The sequence below is a fragment of the Toxotes jaculatrix genome, chromosome 24 (genome assembly GCF_017976425.1).
Source record: "Toxotes jaculatrix isolate fToxJac2 chromosome 24, fToxJac2.pri, whole genome shotgun sequence".
In the NCBI taxonomy this organism is placed as follows: domain Eukaryota; kingdom Metazoa; phylum Chordata; class Actinopteri; family Toxotidae; genus Toxotes; species Toxotes jaculatrix.
Genome location: NC_054417.1, coordinates 7,786,132 through 7,803,851, shown reverse-complemented (window position 1 = coordinate 7,803,851; position 17,720 = coordinate 7,786,132). Strand labels below are relative to the sequence as shown.

At 41.1% G+C, this 17,720-nt stretch overlaps 2 protein-coding genes across 5 annotated transcripts in view; both read right to left on the bottom strand.

Moving 5' to 3' along the window:
* LOC121178028 (collagen alpha-1(XVIII) chain-like) overlaps nt 1-9,856 on the bottom strand; it is a 33,715-nt gene extending 23,859 nt beyond the window's left edge. The window contains exon 1 of the mRNA XM_041032518.1: nt 9,596-9,856. Within this exon, the coding sequence (XP_040888452.1) occupies nt 9,596-9,686 (91 nt within the window). The 5' untranslated portion in view covers nt 9,687-9,856. The remainder of the gene's footprint in view (nt 1-9,595) is intronic.
* A 1,833-nt stretch (nt 9,857-11,689) lies between these two features.
* Nucleotides 11,690-17,581, bottom strand: LOC121178173. Of its 4 annotated transcripts, none has more exons than XM_041032715.1 (12): nt 17,323-17,581; nt 16,699-16,848; nt 16,330-16,455; nt 16,077-16,237; nt 15,895-15,982; nt 15,595-15,693; nt 14,823-14,924; nt 14,458-14,577; nt 14,166-14,312; nt 13,813-13,932; nt 13,558-13,704; nt 11,690-13,438 (listed from the first exon to the last, which is right to left on the bottom strand). In XM_041032715.1, exons 1-12 carry the CDS (start codon nt 17,393-17,395, stop codon nt 13,341-13,343), a joined length of 1,431 nt encoding a protein of 476 aa, XP_040888649.1. In that variant the 5' UTR covers nt 17,396-17,581; the 3' UTR covers nt 11,690-13,340. The 4 variants fall into 4 exon arrangements, with proteins under 4 accessions (XP_040888649.1, XP_040888648.1, XP_040888650.1 ...); XM_041032714.1 differs by having other exon boundaries at nt 11,690-13,441; nt 17,323-17,579; XM_041032716.1 differs by lacking the exon at nt 13,813-13,932 and having other exon boundaries at nt 11,690-13,441.
* Between the last annotated feature and the right edge of the window lie 139 nt (nt 17,582-17,720).

The window sequence follows — 17,720 nt, the reverse complement described above, 5'->3', positions numbered from 1 at the left end:
TGAGAAAGTGAGGCAGCCAGCGAGGGCGTGTCTCATTGGATCGATGTCTTAAGCTTTTCCCCCCGGGAACCGACTCCATTGCCTCATCGCAGAAAATCCTCGGAAAATGTACCACTTCCAGGTTCTCACAGATGGGCGATAAGGGAGAGAAGCACCCCCCCCTCTCTCTACCACACACCCCTCTTCTCCCAGGCCTCCTCCTCCACACGGCCCTGAGTGCCCCCATCATCCAGCTACCCGTCGCATCTGCCAAGCTAGGACATCCAGCTGTTACACATTCCAGTCCTCAGACCTCCCACACCCACGCTGCACGACATTCGCAGCTTTGGAAACTGCCACATTCTGATAATTCGTGCATTCACACAACTCGGCTACCGCTGTCAGCATATGTGCTCGGCACATTCAGCCAGACGCTGAGCAGGACGGAGTGAAAAGAAGGAGCTGTCTCTCCGTCCGGGGACCAGTGTGGACGCTTTGGGGAGTATGTGAACATCAGCTGTCACAGATGTGAGATGCTCCTTATTGTCAAAGCTTGTTAATGAATGATAACTGGTGCTCCATTTGCATTGTATTACATTGCACATGTATTATAAAGGAAGCTAGTTTTAACCAAATTATATTTTTAACAGATATCTGGACTTTGAATATTAAAACTCTGGGAGGACTTTTTCTTTTACACATTATGTTCCTAGATGTCGTGTTCGTGTTTCGACACACTCGTCCATATATCACCATAGATGCCCTGCAGACTCTCCCACATACATGTTAACCTCCCTCTGGTGTTTCCAACACCTTTCATCACTATCAGCTGTCAGCCGCTCTGACCTGCACAGGGCCATGAGCAGGGTAAGTAAACACGCCACACTATTATGCTTCAGTGAGTCAGTGAATGTCAGTTTATGAAGTCACCTGGTGCTTTCCATTTGCAGTACTACACACCAACATTTACATATGCAGTTACACAAAGCACATTGCAGGGGCGTCTAGTGAGCTACAGATGCGTATTAGAGCTCCAGTGGGAATCTGTCTACTTAAAGAAAATATTTCTCGCAACCTGCTTTAGTTAATGAGTCCTTAAATTACCCAGAATGCCTTTCAGCAACCCCTGGAAAATATGCATGGCCTGAACATGTTGATTTTATTTTGGAAGGAAGCCCTCAGGATGTTTTTTGCTCCTTTTTAAAATGATCGTTTCTGGAAATCTTCTAAAGAAAGCATGTACTATTAAAGGAATAATAAGATCAGATAATATAACATGTGGGATCCTGTAGGGAGATTTACCGGGATGCAGCTTCAAACACAGAAAGGCTAGCTATTTCCCCCTGTTTCCAGTCTTTGTGCTGAGATAAACTAACCACCTCTTTGCTGTACAGACAGATATTAAACTGGTAATCTAACTTGTAGCAAGACAGTGAGTTAGCATATTTTCCAAAAATAACAAACTTTCCTTTATGATGCTTATGGCCATGCAGAGGACGGATAGAAAGATTGATAGATTGTAGGATGTTAGTGGAGGAGAGAAAGAGAAAAGAGGTGAAATAAGAGAGGCAGTGTATAAGTTGCAGCTGTGCTAAATTACCAGTGGAGCATCTAAATCTCCCCCAACCTCAACTAATCGCCATGGCAACAAGATTCCTCCCGAGCTGAGAGACCGTCAGGAGACTTATGAGTGTCTGAATTTGTCAGGCCAAACGCAAAACACAGAGAAATGACTTTAGCGTTTTTTGTTTAAAGAGTTTTCTCGTTAAGGTTTTTCTGTTTGAACTGGTTAAATCTCCATATATGGGATTGTGTCTGTGTGGGACGTGGTGAGGAGGACGTACAGAGTTCATACCTGTCACCAGCTGAAACTCAGACTGTGATTGGTTGCATTTACATCTTTACAACTGCTGCGCAAAGACAGTAATTGCACAGACCACCAGCTTGAAGGTTAACAGAGCCATTAATCACCAAAACATTTTCACATCCTTTGCCTCATATAACTTTTTTATCTCAATGATGGGACATCAAAGCCTCCTGCCACTCTTCTTCTCATTTTCCATTTTTTATGAAATAGAAATACAGATCTGGGATCACAAGAGCAAGCGTGTATTTGTCCCTTCTGGGGTTTCTCAGGCCCAGCAGCTTCACCATCCCTGTGTTTAATTGGTGTAGCATGTTTCTGTTTCCCAGAGGGCAGTTCACATGCTCAGATCTTTGTTTTTAACCACAAAATACTGGTGAGTGAACACACATGCTCTCAAAAGTGGCCAAACCACACTAAAATTCTAAACGGTTTGGCTGTGAAACAATGATTTCTGGTGCTTTTTTGTCTTGCACGGTGTCCACATACTTTTGGCGATGCAGTTATCCATTCTTATACTCACAGTACTCACATGAATCAGCAGATGGCAGCAGCAGCACAGAGGCTACAGGGGTCAGAGCTGCTATAAGTTACTGCATTTATTTCACTGTAAAAAGGTAGATACTCAAAAAATAAAATTTTAATGAAATGCTGCCACCTGCTGTCTGAACGTATGTAAAACTACTGAGACAAACTAAAGGACACAAAACAAAAAATAAATCTGTAACAAACCAAATCTGTAATGACATATGAGTTTAAATGTGTGATATAGTTTATTTCTCACAGTTTTACAACCTAAATCTTCCTGTCGTTTTTATTTAAACCTGCTGTGCTTTACAGTTACCAAATAACTCACATTCTTCAAAGCGAAGAAGCAAAAGGAAAAAAAAAAAAGTCCCCTGTGGGGCATCTTGGCAGAAGCTCTGCAGAAATCAACACCCATGACACTCCACCCTCCTCCATCTTTACACCCTGCGGTATGTTGAAGTGGGTTTTTGGCATGGACAAAAGCAGGGCATTTTCAGACGAGAGGGTGTGAGACCTCTCAAGCCGGTCCCTTATCGAGCGTCAATGCTCAATTCATTTCGCAACACGGGAGCTTGAAGATAAGACAGTCGGTTCCTTGTGTGGAGAATCCTCATCGCTGAATGAGGGCATTTGTTGTAGCAGTAATAATAAAAAGAAAAAGAAAAAGAAAAAAACGGGTGAGTGGTGGTGAACATGGTAGCTTCTTCTAAATGTAAGAAAAAGCCAAAATAAATGAAAAGTTTTGTTCCACAAAGAGATGAAGACGCCTCCTCTGATGGACTGACTGACGGCAGAAAATTAAAGCAATTATGGAGCTTTCTCAGTGTTTAAAGTTAATTTCTGTTCTGCGTTAACAAAATTAAAACTGTTTAACATACATGATCCTCTGTTCCATCTGCCCTCTGCTGATCTCACCTGTCAGAGGTACATTTTTGCAGCATGAACTTGAAGGGACGTGACATTCAAGTCAAGTGCAAAGGCCTCGTAACTTGAGGCCTCTGCTCTGCGGGAAAGTTTAAATTCCTGCAGCCCAGATTCTGCACTCGAGGGCAAATCCTGTTCATTACCCCAGAAATGCTTACAGTGAGTCATAAAAGGGCAAACCGCACTCTGTCTCACCAAAAACCACAGAGACTCATCTAGAGCAGCTACTGTGTCAGTGAACAAAAGAAAGTTAACAACTCAACATTGCTCAAAAACATGACGTCAAGACACAAATCAAAGCCTCATCAGGTCGGATTTCATGCATCCTGCAAAAGAGAAGAGAGGAAAATGTTCTGGAGTTGGTGTGAACCCTTCTCCACAAGCAGGGTGTAATCAATCTAAACTTTTGACAAGCGTTGAGAAATATTCAATAGTTGATTCTTTGTAAGAAGAAATAAGCAGAAAATCCTTGTGGGTCACGTGTCAGACCGAACAAACACCTAATACATTTGTCAACACTTTCTTTCACTTTCAAATAACTGGTTTCAAAATTCTGTTTAAACTATGGTTAAACCCTACAAACCAGGCGGATTTTGTGCCTATCTGATGATCTGCTCCTCTTCATAAAGCGTAACTGTGAGCAGCAGTGAAATTTTACAAACACAGACACTTTGCTTTGGTTTAAAACCATTAAACTCAACTTCATCTCTACTTCTTTGAGATGACTTTGATATCAAATATCCTACAATGTGTGATCATGCTCATTACACACACAAAGACATGTTGAAGATCAGAAGGTGTATTAAGACAACAACTCTCATCAGCTTCCCTTGTATCCCTGATCTGACCTGATCCTGGAATGCAAAGCACAACAAACAACCGTAAACCAACTTCACGCTCAAGTGAGGTTCAGTCATCAGTCTCTGCACAGTAAATCTGTGTGTCAGTAAAACTCTGACCAACACCAACGTGAGGACCTGCCTCCGAGCGTCGTCTTTGTCCGTGTGACCTCTTGGCTGATTTACAGCAGCGTGAATCAGTCTTAAGAGGCTCGCGGCCTCTGTCTTGGCAGCCGGTCCTGCCCCTCTGGATGATACGGGCAGAGAGTCTGTTTGGCCTCCACGGTGGAAATGATTCAAAGCTCTTCTTCCTCACGTCGCTCTCCCCGAGCTTTTCAAGACTCAAGGAATGTGCCATGCAAAACATATCGCTGCCTAAATGGAAAAGATGACAATGGAGTCCCCATGAGAGTCACCCCTGGTTCGGGTTGAGGGCAGTTCAGGCTGCACACACACAAACACTGTCACTGTGAAGCAGCTTCACAGCCAGTAAACTTTTTATGTCAGTTAGAAATTAGTGAGCCTCAACATAAAGCTACTGATTAATGTCTTTTCTGTAGGGAACAAAAAGCTTTTCTCCTCGCTATCACAGCCTGTGCTTGTGCGTTCAAGTGTGTGGAGGAAACTTAAAGTCTTTTATGTGAAACCAGCCTCAGACCGATGCTTGGACTTCAGTATATCTCTTTGCTAACAACTGCCTCTTTGGCCTCCACAGACCTGTGGTGTTATATCACACGGACGCTGATAAACAAAGTGACGCTGCTGAATTCTCCTTCGTTTCTTTCCTTAAAATTAACCAGATTACAGATTTACAGAATTTTAAAAATCCTGTTGCACACTTGACAGCTCGACTTCAGTAAACAGCATGCTGTCTGCAAAAGTAGTAGTATCCTTCATGCTTTGGAACAATACATTTGTAAGAGGGTTTATTTAATGTTTTGTAAAAGCAGCAGCTGGTTTGGATCAAATATATGACGCCACAGTTTACACCAAACTGAAATAGAGGAAAAACAGTGTCTTTTCACTCCAGTTTGCTGAGCGAGTATCAAAACTTGAGTGCACACCTGCCCATTCACTGTCTGCTTATCACCAAAGGCGTCATTACCATCAGGAAAAACAACAATCGTGCAGGTTTACTGTATGTTTTCAGCTGATGTCATTAGCCACACAGACTTACAGTCAGCGTGGAGGTATTAAATGTCTTGCTTAAGGGCCCCTCACAAGACAGGAAGCGGGCTGGCTGGAATCAGAAATCTGAGTTTGATTCCTACATCTAGAAATCCAGCTGAATCCTCACGTGCTGTCTGTGGACGATAACTGCTGAAAGAGATGAGCAGGTGGGAGACGCACACCACAGCCACCGTTATCACCGCCTCACCACCTCAAAGCCACCAGCACCGCAGCTGGGAAAACAGAGAGCACCCTCTGGCCGGCCAGTTTAGATGGCACGTCAGATAAGCTGCGTAGAAAGATGGAAGATGGAAAGCAAAACATCCTCTCACCCCTCAGCGTGAGATCATACCTACACCGCCACACTTCCGCTGTCAACTTTAAAAAGACGGGTACAGGTAGAAAACACCCACAGCTGCCTTTATGGGGCTTTTAAAGTCTTCCATAGGAAGGCATCATCATTTGCACGCCACAGTAAAGAGCTTTGGTGTTTCATTTGTTACTGTCTGCAGGTCTAATCAGGTCTAATCAGTCTGAAGGGGCCAGGCTGAGTCAGAGCTCCTGAATTTGAGTCGCACACTGGATAAAAGCTGTAATTACACATAAAAATGGGAGTTAACCACGCCGGAGAAATGTCCTTGAGGCTATGTAGAGAATAAGGACGAGCTTTGTTATAAGAAGCCAAGAGGGCGGGAGACAGACTGTTTATTCAGCCTGAAGACACAGCAACTCCGTCTCTGATGGATAAATCTATGGTCAAAAAAAGTTACGATGTGTCAAGATAAGTAACAAGAAAGGTTGAGATAAGTTAAAAAATACAAAAACCAAATCCAGATAATAAGGCAAGTCAAGCTCGGTCGAGATGAGATAGTCAAGCTAGGTCAACATAAGTGAAAATAAGCGGAGATAATTCAATCTATAAGGAACTATAAGTCAAGATAAGTCAAAACAAAATCAATAAAGACAAATCGAGATAAAATCAAGTCAAGATGAGATAAGTAAATATATGTAACAATAATTCAAGAAATGCAGTGAGTACAGATTAGATATATTAATGATCAGTGAGACAGGAATTATGTAACATGCAGCATCTCTGTGTAAAAACCCATTTCATAAGAGGTAAACTACACTATAGAGAGGTACAGGTGTATATATGTAACCTGTGCGTCATGTTATCAGATCTCAAGCAGCTGATTCAGACATGTTTTCCTGCCAAACCCAAACAGTGAGTCTTCATCACGGCTTCGCTGCAGCAAGCAGGTTTACACTGTAATTAGTGTTTCAGATGAGAAGAAACCACAGAGTGAGGTTTTCATGAATTACATTCCAAGAGACCACAGCGACTTAAAGTAAAGACCTGTTTTGTTTTTATGTAAATAAATGTCCCCCCTGCGTCTCTCTCATCCCAATTGATAACAATCAAACAGTGATTTAACCCTGATCCGTCTTGATGTCCTCCGCAGCCTTTCGTGGGAAAAACTAAACCAACAACTAATGATTATTTCTGTCAATTAATCTGTCACCATTTAGTCTATTAAATGCCATCACCATGCTTTGAAGTGTTGACAGCTGACAAGTAAATGTTTGAATTTTTTTTGCTTAATATATTAACTCTATTAATCCCAAGAAGGGAAATTAGAGTCGATAAAGAGATTCATTTTCAGATTCAGAAGGTGAAACATGCTTTTCAAAGAAATGTTCGAAGATATAAATTCATAATCCTGCCTCTCTGTGCACAAGAAGGCATGTGAAGTACGTATCTTTAACTTAGCCTGCAGCTCTAACACAAATGTATATACACAGGTGACTTTTCCACACTGATGCAGGCTTTAAGGTTCAACACATGGCTGCATGTAATGGGCTCGAGGCATCAACAGCTAGAAAATATCAGCCGGCAAATTTCCCCCGTAAAATGCAACGTAGACATTTTTGACGACAGAAACGGGCCTCGTGTTCAGACAGGCTGAAGCAGCTGCATTCAGGAAAGAAAGTGTAAAATCAGGTGAAATAAACAGCCTGAAACTTTCCCCCTGCTCTAATTATCCCATGAGATCCTCTGTATTACAGTCCTCTTACATCCTGCAGGTACAGCTCACAGTTATGTGTACAGACACTACAGCACACAGGTTTTATATGCCCCATTTGCTGTCTCCTTTGATAAAACATAGGATCATATGTAATGGAAACGGGGCTGTTTGGCCACCCAGGGGAAACTGAGCTCACACGCCATGTAAACACAGCTACAGTAAATCTGAGCAGTGATACAGCTGCTAAATGCGGACAAAGAAAACAAAGAGGATGTAAATTCTGAAGATTTGCTTCGAGGAACAATCCACCCTCAGATCCTCAGACACTGAGAGACAGTAAATTATAGTTTGTGACGCTCGCAGTTTAACAGGAGTTTTGCTGTTTCCTTATTTGGTAGATTCACTTCATCCTCTTCTGCTTCAGTTAAAGATCTCCTACATTTCCCAGAAAGCCTTTCAAACCAGTATTTTACAGACACTTTGGTCAGTGAGTAAAACTCTTAAAATAAACATCACATTTTTAGATTGCACCTTACACAGCTCTAAACTTTGATTTAATGGCAAAGTAATGAATATACTGTTATTACTATAAATATAAATATAAATAATGCAGTCCTGAGCAGTGGTGCCCACTCTGGGGTTCAGGACCTTTCCTATGGGTCAAGTGAGGGGTACCTGAGGGGTCACAAAACAAACCAGATCATCACTGCATGAATGAATCTTTACGTTCAGACACAAAACCAAAGGAAATGTATTGCAGTGGTGGTGATATAGTGATGTGCACGTGTGGTAATAAGCATTTAAACTCTGCTGATGTGAGGTGCTTCTGATTTAGTACCTTTGAGTTTAAAGGTAAGACTTTAACCTGAGAGCAGCAGCCGAGTATAGAGAAAAATCTTCGCTCTGCAGTTCTGAGAGTCTGATGCTAAAATCTGATGTTTAATTGCATAAAAAAAGCTTCTTCTTCTTCTTCTGCACCGTAAATATCTCAGTGTCAACAGAAACAAGACAAATCACCAGAACAACAAAAGACAAGCTTCTTTTATACACACACAGAGCACAGGCCTGAATACTTGTATCAAGCTTGTAGAAGCACTTCTGCATTTACAGTACTATGTCTCTACATGAATGTGTGAACATGCCTAAATGTCAGCATAGTGTTTGTGTATTTTGTGTAGAGTGTGTAGAGTGTGTGTGTGTGTGTGTGTGTCTGAGGCTGCAGACAGCAGAGGAGGGAAACCACAGTCAGGTAAAATGAACTGCATCTGTTTCTCTGGGAGGGACCGACGAGCCCTGAAGAAGGGAAACTCTGAGCAAACCACAAATCATTGCCCTGCACGCGCACACAGCAACGCACACTCAACCTACTGCGCTGCACTACGACACACCAACACGCATTGGCACAAGTAGCAATCCTCACCTGCAAGTGGCCTTAACTGTTCATGACAAAATGACCACAAACAGACACAAAATGACCACAAAGAGATGCAAAACTACAAGGAGACGCAAAATGACCACAACTATTAAGAGACAAACGACCGTAGAGACAAAAGACGACTACAAAGAGACACAAAATGAGCTGCAAGAGTTGCAAATTACCACAAAGAAATGTCAAACAACCAAGGTGAATGAGCTTTGTGAGTAAACCTGAAGCTCAATCACAACACAACACCAGACAAAGGCAGCAAATACAAGAAATACAAAACACCTGAGATCATAATAAGAAGAACATGTCAGTGACACAATGGAGGGATGGATACAGACACTACATCCTTCTGACTTCAGTGCATTTTCCAAGCCAAACAAACCTGAACCAGACAATAAAGGACAGAGCAGCCTCTGACAGTGAGGAGATGCTGTGAGTTGTTCATAATTCCCAACAGACAAGTCCAGACATTCATGTCAACCACAGCCTCATTCCAGCCTGTAAAACCAAGCTTTGAGATCATGTGTCAGCTCACAGCCAGATCATTATTCAGAGAAAGTCCATGAAAATGCCAGAATTTAAATTTTAAATGAATGTATGGGGAATTTTCAAAGGTACAATGTGCTGTGGAGCCAATTAAAGACAATAAACTGCTTAAAAAATACAAAAGCTTTAGAGCATTGTCAAAAAGAAAAATTGTTTTATTTTCTCCACGTTTTGTACAAAACTTCTGCAGGAACTTAAGGTTTTGTTGGGATTTTGTCTTTTAAACACAAAGCTGAATAAACAGGAGGAACCACGCTGCACAGATTAAATAAAGCATGAAACATCCATTTACCTCTTCGCTGTGTCTTTGTCTGCGAGACCAGCAACAGGCTGAAGATGCAGGTCTGCAGGCGCATTATCGACCACCTGTCGCGTCGACGCATCCTTGACGAAACTGCTGATTTTGGGAAAAGTAAAAAGACTTAAAATCCTTTCAGAGGGTCAGAGGAGGAGTTTTCATTTCCAGCGGACAGATTCGGCAGCTTCTGGAGAAAAAGAAGTCGCTGTGAGGACAACTCCACCGGTCTCTTCCCTACCTGCGATGGATGTGCGCACCTTTACGCATAGCTTTGTGCCAAGGCGACAGGTGTCAAGTGGGAAGTAATCAAACAACAACTTCCTGCATGAGCGTTTTTCAAAGTAAAAGTTCCACAAGTCCAACTGGGCCCTGAAACTCTTATTTATATTTTATATTTTATTATTATTATTTTTCTAAATGATTGATGTTACTCAACTTCATTGTTTCAAATCTGTAAACTACTAAATTATGATACATCATTTTAGATTGTAAACTAGCAGCACATGAAGTTACCTTTATTTTGAAAGCATCTCTTTTTAATCCAGTAGAACTCAAACTATTGCTTGACACATCTGCCTTCAGTGGATTTACAGTAGAGCCTTGAGGCTTGAAGACCACATTTCTCATAAGTTTTCTGAAGCTTCTAAAATCTTCCCCTCAGGCTCCACAAAGCTGTGAAACTATGTCTAATCTATGAGCTCTTGTGTGGCAGCTGACAGAACTAGAAAAACAAAGTTTGGTGCTTCAGTACTTTTGAAAGAGACCAAAAGTTTGCAAATCAACCAAAAAGCCCATTTCTATCATCTGACGGGAAAGTGTTTCCCAGTGGGAACCAAACCAGGACAGAGTTTTAACCACTGACCCAGCAGCATCCCACCCTGACAAACTGGCCCACAGAAAGGGGAAATGACGGCCTTTATTCAGATAATTACAGCCCCAAACATGTAACTTCTCTTCTTCTTCTCCTCCTCTTCTCTGGTGACTTCTGAAATGCAGGAAAGTTGTATGAAGTAGCACAAAATGAAAGTTTAAGTGCTTGTAAATACAGCACTTGTGTAAAAGCTCACATCCTCAGGTCCTGTAGAGATTTTTGATCTTGGAAAAAATAAAGTCAGAGCAGTCCTATGACAGTAAAACAGTCAGAAAATCTCCATCTGAGGATCAAAAAGTTTTCCATGTGTTCGACTGAGTCTCTGTTCAGACATGTTGCCTGCAGTGTGGCACCTGTCTGTGGTCCGGACTAAAAACTGCATTCCTTAAAGAGAGAAAGGCTCCTCATGATGACAGATGCCCCATAACGATCCACCACCACCTATCTGCACATAACACATACACTGAAGGGTCATACATGTTAGTTAACCCACAAATCCTTGTTTCTTACATAAAGCTGCTCAGTCTTTCTGCATGAAATCCAGACAAAGTTTAGAGTTTTAGCCATGAAGATTTCAAACCCCAAAAAAGCCAAGAAGCGTCTGTTTGTCATAGCTCAGTGGGCAGAAGGAAAGTGAGTGTCAGTGCAGTGTGATAGGGTTTGTTAGAACATGTCCTCCCCAAGTCATGAGCCATACGACTGAATAGAAAAATCCCTTTGACACATCTCTCTCCCTGTGGTATCCCAGCTTCTCATCTCAGTGTCAATCCTGTCTGCACACGTAAAGATAAGTCCACTCTTCACTGTGATTTCACCACCGCTGCTCTGTCATTTCTGTATTCTCTCTCAGGGCATGTGTTGTTGTAAAGACCACCTCCCCCCACCTCCTCATTCACACACTTCAAATTTAAATTCCATCCATCTTCTCTCCTGCTCTCGGCTGTCAAAGCTCAGGAAGACTCATCTTGAAGGTAGCACTTATGTAGCGACCTGTAAATGAGTGCAGCTCTCTGCAAACATCTGTCATTTTTGTCTGAACGCACAACATAAGCTTGTTCCTCTCGCTCACCTGCAACCAGAAGAATATGAGGGTGTGTGTCTCTGTCCACCAACAGCTGCCAGGTGACAGTAACTATTCCACCTTGATGGCAGGAAGTAGATTTCCAAATGGTCACAAACACTTTGATCCATGAAAACATCCATCCAACATCCACTTATGAAATTTATTACCTATTTATTATAATATCTTATTTATCCAAAATATACATTAATACATCCAGGCAAATACAATAAAAAATAATTTATAATTCATTTCTCTAACCAGCTGCTACACAGAACAGTGTATCACAGTGTCACAGGTGATTTCACAGTACAAACATGTAGAACAGCTTCAGTCCTGATGTTATATGATAGTGTACCGAGTGATACTGTGACAGTAACCTATGGGACACCTGTATTGTGGGTGTGGTGTCGCTTTTGTTGTGTTATAATTGCAGCTGTGATACATTTGAACAACCTGAATTGTCCTTGCAACTAAATCAGTGTTCTTCCAAACTGCACTGGACTCGTGGTCCCTGAAGGAAACATAGTCAGTGCATAGTATGAATTTAAGACACAGCATTAGTGTTTGTCGAAGTCCAGCATCCTTTCAAACAGGAATGTGCAGTCACATCTAATTCATCAAAACAAATCAAAGCTCAGACAGCAAAAAGTTCTTGTATGCTTACAAATAAACAGTACAAACATCCTTCTAGTTTCAATGTGTCGTCTGTGCTCACACAGGGGAGCACTGATGTGGGCACAGCTGCTTCATTAACAGTGTGTGAGGACCTCTGCTGGACAGATAGGGAATGGCAGGGCATTGGCAGATACAGAAACAAAACAAAATGCAAAATAAAAAAACAAAATGCCTATAATTTTATGAAGCACGCTAATTAAAAAAAAAAATGAATTAGCTGTTCATCCACTGGCATTTGTAGCCTTGCTTGACGTAGAGAGAAAGTCCATTTTATGTTTCTCCCTTTTGGCTTGTTAGAAGCTTTCTTGGTTTTATACGCTGTTGAGTTTGAACCAGAGCAAGACAAGTATTAATAAATAAAAATATATAGAGTATTCTGACTGAAAAATATCTTGGTTGTAACAACCATCCTAAATTAATAAATGCCACAATGATCTTTGTAGCCATCGATCAGTGCATCTCATCTCAGAGTTCATTTTGCACCATTAATTATAATATTCAAACTGTTGCTTTCAGCACAACCTGATACTAAAAATATACAACAGCCAGTTCAGTGAAGTAACAAGGATGTGCATAAACCATCCCACCAAATGCTCATGTGTAGTATTGATATTAGAAATTCAAAAGCACTACACAGTATTATAACAGAGATGTGAAGCTGTATAAAAATCTTGTCGTGTGTTGCTGAACTGAGCTCTGATACAGTAACTTTGGGGGAAACCTCTCATTTGTGTTTCACTCAGTGTGTCCTTCACTCTCTCTGTTTCATGGTCTGTCTCTTTCCAAATGTCTCTTACAAAAACAAAAGCACTGCCACAGATTTTAAACCTGCTTTTCCAAAATGTGAAATGTCAGTAGCTGGTGAGTTAGCCTCGTGTATTTTGTACCTCCAAACAGGAACGCCCTAACATTCATACAGAAACAGAGACCAAACACAGGTCAGCAGCCTAAAAACACTGGTTTACATTCAGTACTCTCATTAATAATACCCATTACTCTGCTTGAAAAAAACTGCAGCAGTCATTTGGTACAGTTAGCACCTATCACAGCTTTTGTATGGCGGAAGACACAGCAGTGATGAAGCCCCTGAGGGCCTTCGGCACACTCACGTAAGCAGACACAAAAGTACATCAGCTCTGCTCCTGCTCTTGTGGCTCTGCTTCCTGATTATCCACCGGTGGGTCCTGGTTGGATGGTTCTTGGCCACTTGACATCAACAGTGCTGACTCTTCTGTCACAGTGATAACAAGATTATTTCACAAAACAATAACAGTCTGACAAGTACAGTTTTAACAGACACCACTATTTCACAACACATGCCGCTGAGTATGACAACATTTTACTCACTCATGTCATTGTTGGCATAGTCGGACACAACCAGTGTTGGATCCTGGGTTGTTATTCCTTGTTCATCGTGTGGAGCTGCTGCTGGACTGTCCACCAGCTGGTCCTGGTCGAGTGCTTCCTGGCTCGTCTGCATCTTTGGTGTTGTCTCTGTAAAATAATAAAAGAACAGTCAAAGCATCTATTTTCATGATGATAAATTGCTTTGTCTACAAAATGTCAGAAAATAGTGAGCATCACACATTATGTTTTACTTACCAGTTACATTGTTCAGCTCATGGGACACAGCCTGGTTTCCTGGGTCAGCTGGTACCTGATTATTGACCAGCTGGTCCTGGTCGAGTGCTTCCTGGCTCGTCTCCATCTTTGGTGTTGTCTCTGTAAAATAGTAAAAGAACAGTCAACAGTCCGAGCTGCAACTACTGATTATTTTTATTATTGTTAAGTTGTTTTGTCTATAAAATGTTTTTATTCTATTATTGAAAAAACTTGCAGATTCATTTTCTGTGCATCAGCTAATCACAAATCCTTTTTCAAAATGGTCACACACAAAAAAAACTTGTTTTACGATCTGGTTTCATGGCTCTGACCATCCCTTTTATTTTACTCACTCATGTCATTGTCGGCATTGTCGGACACAACCAATGTTGGATCCTGGGTTGTTATTCCTTGGTCATCGTGTGGAGCTGCTGCTGGATTGTCCACCAGCTGGACCTGGTTGGGTGCTTCCTGGCTCTCCTGCATCATTGGTGTTGTCTCTGTAAAAAAAATAAAAGAACACTCAAGACCACAAAGCATCTTCCACACCTATTTTCATTATTGATAATTTGCTTTGTCTACAAAATGTCAGAAAATGAGAAAATGTCAGAAAATAGTGAGCATCACACATTATGTTTTACTTACCAGTTACATTGTTCAGCTCATGTGAAGCAGCCTGGTTTCCTGGGTCAGCCGGCACCTGATTATGCACTGGTTGGTCCTGGTTGGGTATTCCCTGGCCATTCTCCATCTTTTGTGATGTCCCTGTCAAATAATTAAAAAAACAGTCACAACCGCAAAGCATCTTCCACACTCTTCCCTTTCAAACTGGTCTGGAGCTGCAACTAATGATTATTTTTATTATCGATAAGTTGTTTTGTCTATATGTCAATTATTCTATTTTCTAAATCCTATTTCAAAATGGCTACACAAAAAGAAAACTTGTTTTACAATCTGGTTTCATGGCTCTGACCATCACTTTTATTTGGTGTCAATAATGTTTTGCTTACCAGTTACACTGTTGGCATTAGAGAACGCAACTAATGGAAGGTCCTGGTTTCCATGGTCCTGGCTGGAATATACCTGGCCATTCCCCATCACTAGTAAGTTCCCTGTCAAATAATAAAAAAAACAGTCACGACCACAAAGCATCTTGCACACTCTTCTGTTTCAAAATGGTCTGGAACTGCAACTAAAAAATCCACAAGATGGTTTTGTTAATAATGTTCATTTTAAATGAAGTGCTACAGATAATTTGTTTGGAGTTCAGCTGCTGCAAAACTGATAAAACTCATGGCCAAAAAAAAACAAACTTTGCGTTGTAATTCTGGCTTGTTTTACATTAAGGGCACAGTTGTTGCAGCACTGGGCTCAGACACACCCTGCTGTGATTACACTGGAAGGAATGGGGCTCAGTCAGGCCACAGTCATTGTTTTAGCATTACAGAGGCAGGTTACCAAACAGTGACAGGAAGGAACTCAAACTTGAGTAACGTGTATGGGTAACACATAAAGTGGTTTGTGGTTGGACTAAAACTGCTTAGCTCTGAACTTGTATTTTACATATTCATATTTTTTTTTTACTTTTCTTTATATTTGAGCAACATATCAAAAAATCCTTGACTTGCCTTTCCTCCACCTCCCTCACATTCCAAAGGGGTTTGACACAGTAAGATACAAAAATTGTCAATCATTCATTCTTTGAGTCTCAGCTGGAGTCAGATTTACAGTGATATACCAAACCTAAAAAATCTACAAATATAGTCTTTCATAGCTACTTACCTCTTCTGCGTTTGCGCATGACAAAGAAGATGATACATGCAATCATCAGTAGTAATACTACTGCTGGTATGAACCAGAGGTATAACAGGTTCCAGTCACCTAAAAGGAAACAAACAAATAAATAAATAAAACTACCAATATATTCCAGTGTTGTTGGCTGATCTTATGTGTGATAATACACTCTGAGGTACAGTGTTTTTTACATTGTAAATGCTGCTCTCAGCATATTAAATCAACTCAACTGTACATCTGACATTTAGTGTGCTGTCAAACTACACATCTGTTGGTGAGACAACTCACTGGAGATGAAGGGGTTTTCGACTTCTTCACTGCTTTTGTTGCTGATGGGGTTGTGCAGTGTACAGCTGAACCAAGGCTCCTTCTCTGTCTACAAATTGAGTGAAACAGTATTAGCTAAAGGCTCATCCACCAGTCAGCTTTGCTGCAAGATTCATCCACAAACTCCACTGTCACCTCTGTACCTTGGTTATACTGTGCTCCTTGGTTCCATCCCAGTGCATGTCACCTGATTTCCACGTATATGTGATGGGTTCAGCCTCTGAGGTGCCGCCTTCACAGGTGAAAACACAGTGGGTCTTCTCTTTGTCACACCGTGTTGAGACATTGGGTGTAGACACGGGAGCTGGTTAAAAAAAAAAACAGTCACATTTCATTTGTGTTCAGGGGAAACACAAACAGCCTCTGTGTTTACCAGACTTCATACAACTTACTCACCGATGACCTGAAGTTCAATCTCGCTGGTGACACTGAAGTTGATCTCTGATGTGTAGCTGCCGCTGTCTTCTTTAGTCAGTCCTGTGATCGTCAGCTCTCCACTTAAACTATTCACAGAGCCACGTCCTAAGAACATGAACAGAGACGGTTAGATTTAACTTCAAAGCTTTAGTTGTCGTCTAGTTCTCCAGAATATTTGTCACCAAAAACCAGCAAGCAACAGTTAGTTTCTCTCTGTCTTCAAGACTAAATCAAGGACTAATTAAAGGATTGTTGTTTCTTAATGAGTTTACGGGCTTTTGTCTAAAGATGCTGTTTTATACAAACATTCAGTCTCATTGAATCTGAGGTGAAGGACGTCCAGAGTACCTCTGAATTGCCCGTAGGATTCAATGTTGTTACTGGTCCACTCCACGGCGATGCTGGATCCATGTTTCCAGAATATGTTGGTGATGGGGTTCGTCACAACACCCGGTGAGAGGACAGCTGTGTCACCCACTTGCTTGTAGAGTGGTCCATCTACAAAATAACAACCAGACAAGTGCTGTGTCCTCTGTTGTACCTCAACACTGTGTTTAAGCAGGGTACCCAAGTTAAAGCAGTTAATTACATTCTATTGTTTATCTGGAGGACAAATAACAGTTGAAATGCTTTGAATACTGATGAATGACCTCTAAATCTACACCAACCTTATCTACGTCACATGTTCATTTGAATTAGAAAACTGCTGACTGGCAGCTCTTCACTTTTCTGATAGGATCAATACTACTACTACTACTACGAATAATAATAATAATAATAATAATAATAATAATAATGCATTAAATTCGTTGTTCTCGCAGTGCGATCGTACTTTGGTAATTGGGTGTGTTCCATGTGGATTAAAACTATAAATGCAAAAAATATAATTTAAATTCTGTACAGACAGGCTACATCTTACATATACACTACATATACAGTACATATAATAAAATTAGTATTATTTAAACCTACCTGAGCTGGATGGCGTTATACTTCCTGACACGATGACGACGATGAAAAATAAGAGAGTCTTCGACCAAGACATCGCCAGTAAATTAAAAAAAAACTACACGAAAACAACAACAACAACAACAACAACAACAACAACGATTCTGCTCTTGCTATTTAAAAGCATTTAACGGATACAGAAACTTTGAAAGCTGTTTTAAGGTGAAAATGCGCCGCGGTCAAAAACGAAAGTAATAAAAGGCGAAAGGAAAAGAAAAGTCCTATCCTCCTCTATCATCGCGATACATAAAATTAAGGTGAATGATCCTGAAGGAGGTGCTGGAGCCCCTTTGAGTCTTGATGATGAAAAAGAAAGAATTACATTTGCTCACTTGTACATTTTAAATGTTGTAGTTTGAGTG